Here is a 12500-nt window from a genome sequence, read left to right on the forward strand (position 1 = left end):
GTTGTTGTTGTTGTTGTTGTTGTTGTTGTTGTTGTTGTTGTTGTTGTTGTTGTAGTAGTAGTAGTAGTAGTAGTAGTAGTAGTAGTAGTAGTAGTAGTAGTGGTTGTTGTTGTTGTTGTTGTTGTTGTTGTTGTTGTTGTTGTTGTTGTTGTTGTTGTTGTTGTTGTAGTAGTAGTAGTAGTAGTAGTAGTAGTAGTAGTAGTAGTAGTAGTAGTAGTAGTAGTAGTAGTAGTAGTAGTAGTAGTAGTAGTAGTAGTAGTAGTAGTAGTAGTAGTAGTAGTAGCAGTAGTAGTAGTAGTAGTAGTAGTAGTAGTGGTAGTAGTAGTAGTAGTAGTTATATATAATTAATAAAAAAATATATAAAATATTATTTTTTGGGGGTATAATATTGATAAATCTTATATTTATATACTGTATATATACTGTATATATATACTGTATATATATACTGTATATATATACTATGTATATATATATTTATATTGCAATTGCATACAAATAAATAAATAAATTGTAGATTTATTAGATACTGTATATGTAATAAATCAAAAATAAAATAAAATATTTATTTATTAAGAATATTCTGTATGTACTGTATATATATATATATATATATATATATATATATATACATGTATCTATAAATAATTAACATACTAATCACATAAACTATTGAAACTATACAACAAAAAAATATAATGTAAATAATAAATTCATATTCAAGTAAAATCTAATAATATATAGAAATTTTTCTACTATTATTATTTAATTTAATTAAATTATTATTATTATTATTAAAAAAAATCAGTTAATAAAATAAAACATTAACTAACCTGACTCTCCAAATGCGGTGCCCACACCTAATGTACATACTGTCTCCACGTCCTATAATAATAATAATAATAATAATAATAATAATAATAATTAAAAACATTTTGTGGTTTTAATAATAATAAAATTTTTTCTAATTATAAAATTAATTGCAATATACAGTATATATATATATAAAAATAATAATAATAATTTTCAGTAATTTTCAGAAAATTATTTCACTAACAAAAATATCTTTTTGAGACAACAATATAATTAGAAAAATATTAGCTAATTATTTCAAAAAAAAATAACATTAATTTTTTTTATATATATAAATTATGATAATTTTTTATGGGAGATATTTTTGTTTGGAAAAAAATTTAACTTAAATAAATTATTTATTTTTTTAAATTTAATAAAATATAATTGATTAAATAAAATCTGATTTTAATGATATTTTAATTTATATCGATATATATATATATATATAGTAAAAACTTTTAATCAATTAAAAATAAAATTATAGCTAATCTGGACTTTATTTTTATTTCAAAATTAATTAAATGTTAAGTAATTTTAAGTATTTGTTTTCTAAAAAAAAATAAAAGTAATTTTATATACAGTATATCTATGTGTTTATTAAGTTTATTAGATATTTTCAATACAATATAAGATACAATTATTAGTGAATTATTAGTATATAGTAGTTGTTATATAAACTTTTATTTTTATCCTTAATTTATATTATTATTATTTTAGTTTTTAAACTTGAAATTTGCATTAAATTGTAATTTATATAACAAAAATATTTTTCAAAAAGTTTTCACAAACAAAATTAAATGATGCGTTAAATTAAAAAAATAAAATAAAATTAAAATAGGCATTTAAATTAAAATCATTTATCCAAATATAATATATTGTAAATAATTTAATTTTATAAATAAATAATAACATATTATATATATATAATTTATATATAGTATATAACTTTAATAAATTGATATAACTTTAATATATCGATATAATAATGTAATAAAAAAATATTATTGTATTTTAATATCAATAATAAGATATCGTAAAAATTTATTTACATTAGGATTTTAATACTTAAAATTTTTTTATATATCCACTGATAATATTATATGTGATATATATATATATATGATATTTATATGATTGTCAATATTTAATACTATTTTTTTATTTGTCATATAAAGTTATTTATGAGATAAATATGTCATCAAATAAAATATAAAATAATAAATTTGATAATAATTAGTTGAGGGGGTTATTAAAAAAATGTTAAATATTGTAAATATTTATTTGGGAAAAATAACTAAAATATTTTCCAAACATATATTAAATATTTTCCAAAACATATATTAAATAGTTTAACAAAACAATTAATTCAAATCATAAAAAAATCCTAATTATTATTATTATTGTTAGAAAATAAATTTCATATTTTATGAAAAAAATATATATATTTGATCCACAAAATTGAATAAATTTTTAAATTATTAATCAAATAATAAACATATTAATAATATTTATATACTAAAACAATTATTAATTAATTAAATTAAATTAAATTATTTTCAAATAACCTTATTTGTAATTATATAAATACGGCGTCTATTAAACATTGATTTTTTTGTGTGTTATGTAATATAATATAAATATATAAAATAATAATAATATCCACACAAAAAAAATCACATTTAATTAAATTAATTGACTATAAAAATATCTCAAATTTTTTTTGAGAGCCCAGTTTTATTTTTGACATTATGTGGTATGCAATCATTATATACATACATGTATAGTATATATATATATATATATTATATATGGGTATGTATTTAATATTTAATATATTGCATAACATTATTATTATTATATATAATTAATATAACACTATATACATGTTTACTAATAATATAATATGTATATTATTAACACTGTGTATGTAAAATAGTGACACAAAATTATAATTATTATTATTATTAATATTAAATTTAATCAATCAAATAAAAAAAATGTAATTAAATTTATTTATTCAACTGTTAATAATAATGTAATATATATTTTTCACATTATATCCAATAAATAATATGTTTTTAATAAAAACATTTATTAAAAAATAATTAAACAAATATTTTGTTGTTGTTATTATTATTATTGATTTTAAATCACAATATTAATTAATTATTAGTAATTAATTAATTGCATAAAAATACTGTATACTAATAATCCAATTGAAAATTAATATTTATTACAATTTAAACAAATAATTATTTAAATTTTTAAACATATAATTATATACTAATTAAATGCTTAATATTTATATCACATTTTTCACATATTATTTTTATTATTAGTATACAATGGATTTTAATTTGTATATAAACTAAAAGTATTTAAAAAAAAAATAATCAATAAATTGATTAATTATATAACAAAAACAACATATTTTTTTGTCATAAATTTGTTGACTATTTCACACACAAAAAATAGCAATAAAAAAGATTATTAATATTTTTGAAATTAAAAAAAAATTATAATATAATAGTAATACATATGATAAACAAATTTTTTTTAATTATTATTAAACTTTTTAAATAATAATAACAACGTCAACACACTTATTATTATATTATTTATATGAAAATTTGTATAACACTTATAAATATACAAATAAATAATAAATATTTATTATATATTTTAAATAACAAAAAAATATATTTATTGATATTATATATAAATATATATTACACACAACAACAACAATATCCATATCATTATTACAAATCAGTTTTGAATTGATATATATATATATATATATATATATATATATATATATATATAAATATAAAGGTCGTTATAATACACAGATATTTATGTATTAATAGTATTTATAATAATAAAAAAAATACAAATCAAATAAAATTTATATTATATGATATTTGTTTCATATCATATAATGTCATTAATACCCACACATATTATTATTAGACACTCACACAAACACATTGATAACAATGTAAATTGAATATTAAATTGATATATATATATATATATGTGTATATAAATTTAAACAAATAAATGAAAATAAAAAATTTAAATTAAAACCTAATTATATATATATATATATTGTTTATTCAGCGGTGATTTGTGTTTAATATCAATTATTAATGAAAAAAAATTATGACACAATAATATAAATTAAATATATATATATATAATATTTATAAATTAAGAAAAATGTGTATAATTTTATATAAATAAATAAATAAATAAAAACATATGTCTAATGTTTATATATATATATATATTAAATACTGTAATCACTATCTAATTATAATTATTTTTTATATGTGTAAAAAATATAGCACATAATTATTACTACTAAAAAACAAATTTAACAAAAAATATATGATAATAGATATCAACAACAAAATAAAAACCTATAAATAAATCACAATAAATAAGTTTTTTTGAAAAAAAAATTGATTTTTGTTTAATTGGCTAATTATATGTTAGGATTTATTATTAAATTCAAAATTTTCAACAAACAATCGTTGAAAAAAAAACTTTAATATATATAATAATACTAAAATAATTTGCATTATTATTATTATTATTTGTTTCTATAATAAATTAATTTTTTTAGGTTTGGATAATAATAATAATAATTATTATTAGTATTATTGGAGACCCGTATCTCACATCTATTATATACATTTAAAAAAATATGTTTTATTTTGTTTGTCTGTATATTTCAAATATAAAACATTTGTTGGCAATAAAAAAATTTTTTTGTTTCATTAACTCTCTCTCTCTCTCTCTCTCTCTTTATTTCTCACTTTCAAAACATCTGCTTATATTCACAATTGATTTTAATGAGAGATAACTTTTTATATTCATTTAATTACTATTTTTTATGTATATATATATACTGTAATAACAATTAATAGCCATGAGATAGACAGCACATGTATAGTATGAGTCAATTATTTTTGATTTTTTTTGTTTGTTTAATAATTATTATAATAAACTACTTTTTTTATAAAAAAAAACATATATATATATATAGACAATGATCTTGATATTCAATGGGAGGCATAAAATATTATACAATTTTTATTTAAAAAAATAATATTATAATTAATATATTCAAGTGTTAAAAAAATATATGTATAATAATATAAAGTGTATGATTATAATAATAATGATAATTATTATAATAAAAATTAATAAAAAAACATTTATTACATACACTTTTTTAAATACATGTATATTAAGTATGCAATTATTTATTTTGTTTAATAATAATTATACTTTTTTTTATTTATAATTTCAAATAATAATTATATATTTTGTTGTTGTTAATTAACATATATCTAAATAATATTTAGATAATATTTAGACATGAAAATAAAAACAGTAATACTTTATAATTGAAAATTAAAAAAAAAATACATTTAATATATTTCCATTAACTATATATATATAGAAATATTAGGAAACAAATATATATATATATATATATATATATATATATTACTTATAAATATAAATAACTACATTAATACTACTACTACTACTACTACTACTACTACTAATAGTAATAGTAATATTCATTTATATTACCGTTTCAATTAAAATTTAAAAAAATATATTAACATTAATATTTATAAGCTATTTTTAATATATATATATATATGTATATATAAATGTATTAATTTAAATATTTTTTATACAACACTAAAATAATTTTTAATGACTTATTTAACCGGAGGATAAATGTTTTTAATAAAACTTTATATATAATATAAATATATATTATATATATATAGTATATATATTGTATATAATTTGATTCAAATTTTGTGTGTTTGTGTCACATATTTTATACTTAAAAAATAAATGTTTTTGATTTTTTTATAACACATTTATATATATATATATAAATATATGATAAAAAAATTAGCTATAATAATGATATTTTTCATATGTCACCTAAACTGTCGCAAACATCATATTTATTATTATTATTATTAGTGATAAATTGTATGTTATTATTATTATTATTACATTTGATAATAAAGTAATATTATATGTAGTAATATATTAGTATATATTATAAATATATTACGATATATATACATATATTTACAGTATATAATTTATATATTAAATTTAATATAATTTTGTTTTTATAATATACTATTTATAATATATAGGTATAGAATATTCATTACATAATAATAATAAAATAATTTATATTTTCCTGTTTTAGTATATTATGTATATTATGTTAATATAATATCTATAAATAATATACAGTATATATATATATAGAAAATATCTATCATTTTTTTTTTGATAAATATTGAAATATATAATTCAATTTTAATATTTTATAATATTTTTTAAAAATTTTTAATACAAATTAAATCTATTATTGATTAAAAAACTAAATAATTTTTGAATATTAATGTAAATCATATTATTTAGTAATTTTTTACTGTAATATTATTTTAAAATCTAAGTATCAAAAAAAATATTATATTATAATATATTAATTCTTAAAATTTTTTTATTTATTTATCTTTTAAGCAAACATTTAATATTTTGTTTATTATTATTGTTGTTGTTATAGATAATAATAATAATAAAAATATTTTCAAAGAAAATATGAGTTTTATTTGCTAATACAGTATATATATATATATATATATATATATATATATATATATATATATTGTGCTATTTTTTATGAAACATATATTACTGTATTTACTTTAATATATATATAATCTAAACAAAAGTGTTGATCCCTTTATTTATTTATTTATTTATTATATTTTTTTGTTGTTGAAAACATAGAGTACTATTGATTATGTAGAAAAATAATAATATTTTTATACCTTTAAAAAATGTTTATTTTAGTGGAAAAATTCATATATATATATATATATATTACTTATAAATATAAATAACTACATTAATACTACTACTACTACTACTACTACTACTACTACTACTAATAATAATAATAATAATAATAATAATAATAATAATAATAATAATAATATCCATTTATATTACCGTTTCAATTAAAATAATAATATTATTATTTAAAAATATATATTTATATTTATAAGTTATTTTTGATATATTATATATAAATTGAAATTCAAAATCAAATGTATTTTATTAACATTGAAAACATGTGAAACTGTTTTTTTTATTTAAAAAAAAACAATTGACACGATTTAGCAATTAAACAGTCATTTAATTTATTTCAAATGAATAAATAAAATTAATTCAAAAAATAAATTAACTTTTAGTTTGGTTTTGTCAACAAAAAAATAAAAAAAATTCAAATACATGTTAAAACTAATATGTAATGACCAGTAAATTATATAATTGACTAAAATGTGATTAGATTTTTAGTTTTTTAAAAAAAAATTATTGTTATAATTGGTTATTCAAAATAAATTTATTAATAATAAGTCAAAAAAAATATTTTAATACATTATTAGTTATTATTTGAAAAAAATATCTAACAATTATGAGATTTTATTATTATTATTATATGATATTAAGTATATATGTAAATATACTACTTTTTTTTAATAAAAAATAAATAAAAATAAATAACTTTAAAAAATAAAATATCGTTTTTAACTTTCAATTAACACTTTATATTTCTAAAACATATATAAATATTACTAATAATTATAACAATTATATATATATAGACAACAAATAAAACATAAACCACTTATGTGTTAACAAATAATAATAATAATAATAATATTTGACATAACATATCACTGGTTAGATAATTATATATAATATTGTATATAATTGTTTAGATATATATATATATATATATATATAATATAAATCAATAGTTGCTTACCTTGCGTTTGGCTCCTGTATGTGACACCTGGACATCAAGCGAGCCATAGATAACGGCATACCAGTTGAGTGCTTCATCCCCTTCCTTATAGACTGTAAATACATAGATATATATATATAGATATAAATATATATATATACAGTATATATATAAATATAATAAGCTATCAATTAGTATCATATTTTTTTATTTTACCCGAAATAATGAGCTATCAAAAAAATATAAATAATTAAAATTATTTATAATTAGATAATATATACATATATATATAATAATTAAATAATTCAATAATTTTTTTGTTGATTTTTTTTCAACAAAAAAAATATATTAATTATTATATCACAGAATATTCTTGTGTTACAAACTGTATAGCAATACATATATATATATATATATCGTGTATAAGATATGTTAATATATATATAACTTAAACTTTAAAAAAATATTAAATATTTATAGAATTTTCTGATTAATATATATTTATTTTTTTTTTGTTATTATTTTAGTTTATTTATGAATACTTATTAAATTTTAAAATATTTAATCTAAATATATAGAAATATATGATACTATATAAGTATATAAATTTCAATTGCATAATATTAATAATAAATTACTTAAAAATTTTTTTACTAAATATTCATAATTTTAACTTATTTTTGTTTTTGTATTTTTCACACTTATATTTTGTTTGTCTATTTTTTTGTCATAAAATTTAATAATAAAAATTAATAATAAAATTATTTTTTGTTTGCTATTATCTACAATATACAGGTATTTATTATTAATATTTTATTTTAATATTTAGCAAAAAAAACTGTTTAATCCTTTTTTATTAATAATAATAATAATAATAACAACAAAAATATTATTATTATATTTATAGATAATTTTTTCATACTTTACACAAAATTTTTCTATTGAAAGTAGAAATTAAAAAAATAAATAAATAAAATAAAATGTTTTATCTCAAGTGTTTTGATGCATCAAATAAAATATTAAAAAAAACTAAATTATGACTAAACGATAAAAATAAAATAAATAATAATTTTATTTTTACGAAAAAAAATAATTTCTCAGAATCATTGCAATCGATATTTATTTTATTTTATATATTTTTTAAAAATAAAAAATATTTTTAGATTTAAAATAATTTATTTTAAAAAATAAAATATAATTTGCATAATAAATTAGGTATTTATAAAAATTTTATACAATTTAAATATATATATATAAAGTTATTTTACATAATTAATAATTTAGGTGTAATTATGTATATATATATATTCAAACTAAACTATAATAAATTTGAATATTTTTAATTAAAAATGTAAAAATTTTATATTAAAGTGTAAATATAATTATTATTATTATTATTATTAACAAGTGTTTACTTTATAAAAAAAAATTCAATACATTTAATACTTATTCAGCATTTTTATCAACAAAAATAAATTCAAAAAATAAATTCAAAAAATATGCTTGATAAACTTTTAAAAATATTGAATACTTATAAATGTTATATTCAATAAAAAAAATATATAAATTTATTTTACATATTCTGTATTCAATATATATATATATATATATATATATATATGTTATAAAATATGTTTAAAAATATTATTAGTCAAATAAAAATGTACTTAAAATTTAGTTACTATTTATAAATATATATATATATATATATATTTCATGTATACATACTATGTAAACATAGATTAACACATATTCATTGAATATGACTTAAATTTTTTTTTGGGGCATCAATTGATATGCAAAATATGCAAATTTATTCACAAATGTGATTCAATTGAAAATAAAATATAAAACTAAATATATTTTTTTTAAAAGAGCCGATGGCTCTCAAACACACACACACATATATATATATATATATATATATATATACATACACACACATACACACACATACACACACACACATACACACATTTATACATACACACACATACACACACATACACACACACATACACACACATACACACACATACACACAAACATACACACACACACACATACACACACATACAGACACACATACACACACATACACACACATACACACAAACATACACACACACACATACACACACACATACACACACACTTACATACACAATGTATTAAACAACTTATGATTAACAAAAAAATTATTGCTTTTGACTAAACATTTATTTAGTAAATACATCTACTTTTGAATTGTATTTACTGTAAGTATTTAACAATATAATTAGAAAAAAGCTAAAATTTTTTTATTGTTGATTAATTAAAATTAAATAATTTTTAGTATTATATATATATAATAGTTGTTATCGTTATAAACTATATTTATTTTTAATTTAAATATTTTAAGTAATTAAATTTAAACCTTAAATTTCGCACATTTTCAGTATTCATAAAAATTAATAGTTAATTTAAATTTATTTGTTATATATTTAATATTATTTATCATTTTTTTTTTTTTTTTTTTTATAAATATGTTCTGAAATTAATATTAATAAAAAACATATACTATATTATCTAATATAATATTATATGTTGTTTTTGTTTGTATCAATTTGTCACTATTACTATACAAAAAAAATAATAATAATAGATATATACTTATATATATATAAAGTTGTTATAATAAGCATACATAATAAATATTTTATTATTATTTTCTGTATATATATATATATATATATATATATATATATATATATATATATATAAATACTATTCAAATACATATATTATTATTTACTAATAAGTCGATAGAGAGAGAGAGAGAGAGAGATAAAGTAAAGAGGATTATTGGACAGTCATCTCATCGCTTAGTTATGTCTTAGTTATTCAATATATAATATATATATAAGTTATATATTTGTATTGTTTTAATACTGTATTTTTTATGTACTGTTTTTTATATAATATACGGTATATAATACTGTGTCTGATATATATATATATTGAGGAGACAACTAATATACACCAAAAAATAATAATAATAAAATCAATATCAATACCCGAGTCGTGTCATTATTTTAGTTTTATTATTATTATTATTATTTTTTTTGGTTAGCTTTTATACATACTGTACGATATATACTACAATAAAAATAAGATATAAAATAATATTATAAATATATATATACAGTACTTGTAAATGTAGTTTTATTTTTTATTTAGTTATTTTCTGTGTGTGTTAGTCGACAAATGTTTATTTAATGTTTGTTTTATATATATATATGTATACAGTATATACTGTATATATATGACAAATTGCTTAGACAACTAACACAACAATAACTACTATAACTACTACTACTAATCATCGTATGTCTTGAGATTTAGTTATATATATATATATATATGTTTTTAAACAAAAAAAACATTATTCAGTGTATAATATGTTAGAGAGAGAGAGAGAGAGAGAGAGAGAGAGAGAGAGAGAGAGAGAGAGAGAGAGAGAGAGAGAGAGAGAGAGAGAGAGAGAGAGAGAGAGAAATAGAAAACTTTATCCAACAATAAAATACAATACAAAAAACAACATTTATTTTTGTTATTATGATTGCAATGATTTTATTTGTTTGATGTTTCTAAATAAAAAAACTATTGTTTTTTTGTAAACTAAATAAATATATACAATATATATATATATATATAACTGTCAATTGATATCAATATCAATTTTATTTTTTTTAAATAATATATATTTTGTTTGTTTGTTTTGTTTTTATAATAATATTGTACATCAAATACAGGTATATATATATATATAAAAAAATTACTTTTTTAGTTATATATATATATTTTTTAGAAAATTTATGGTAAATATATAATTAATATATAATAATAATTTAGTTAATAATAATAATAATATATAACTTACGGACAACTCCTTTATCTAAATGCTCGGCATAGGAGACAAAACACAATTGTTGGACAATTGATGGATGAATACGACGAAACAGTTTAATTGTTTTCAACTTTTTGTAAATCACTTCCAGATCTTCATCTGATCGGTCCTCTGGTCTGTTGTGACGTAAAAAAAATAATTAAAATAATTTTTAAAAAAAAATTTATTTAATTTTTTTATATAACTTTAAGATTAAAGATTTATTGCAAAAAAATATTAAAAATAAAAATATTATACAATTTATTAATAATAATAATATAGTAATAAATATTTTTTTTTATAGTTACTATTTGATTGAAACAATAGTTTAATAAGTGATATAAATTAAAATAAAATATTTATTTATTTTTATTTTTTATAAACTAATACAAAAATATCATACAATTTTAATATTATTATTAATAATATAGTAATAAATAATTTTTTATATATATATAATATTTTTTTGTTACTATTTGATTGAAATAATAGTTTAATAAGAGATATAAATTAAAATAAAATATATTTTTTAAATTTTTTATAAACTAATACAAAAATATCATACAATTTTAATATTATTATTATTACTATGATAAATAATATATATAATATTTTTTTGTTACTATTTGATTGAAATAATAGTTTAATAAGTGATAATAAGTTATAATAATACTTATTATTATAACATAATAAAAGTTTAAAGATTTTAGTCTTATATATATTATTATAACATTAAGTTGACTGACAGTACAGATATACTAATAAGTAGTGCAAAAAAAATAAATAACTCACTCACTCACTCACCCACTCATTAATTCATAGCACTCACCCACTCATCCATACATA

The 12500-nt window shown here is 15.1% G+C and overlaps 1 protein-coding gene across 3 annotated transcripts in view; it reads right to left on the reverse strand.

Moving 5' to 3' along the window:
* The window catches only part of LOC128954278 (rap guanine nucleotide exchange factor 4-like), a 33613-nt gene that overhangs the window by 15071 nt on the left and 6042 nt on the right, over nucleotides 1-12500 (reverse strand). For 2 of the 3 annotated variants that reach the window (XM_054299854.1, XM_054299853.1), the window contains exons 2-4: nucleotides 11649-11791; nucleotides 7748-7839; nucleotides 834-885 (exon numbers count right to left, since the gene is read on the reverse strand). In XM_054299854.1, coding sequence (XP_054155829.1) covers nucleotides 834-885; nucleotides 7748-7839; nucleotides 11649-11791 — 287 coding nt within the window. Of the gene's footprint in view, nucleotides 1-833; nucleotides 886-2420; nucleotides 2489-7747; nucleotides 7840-11648; nucleotides 11792-12500 lie in introns of those variants that run through there. The other variant, XM_054299855.1, reaches the window with a different exon arrangement.

This window comes from Oppia nitens, unplaced genomic scaffold (genome assembly GCF_028296485.1).
Source record: "Oppia nitens isolate AA-2021 unplaced genomic scaffold, nextdenovo-longstitch-racon4-pilon3 scaffold26_pilon_pilon_pilon, whole genome shotgun sequence".
Lineage (NCBI taxonomy): Eukaryota > Metazoa > Arthropoda > Arachnida > Sarcoptiformes > Oppiidae > Oppia > Oppia nitens.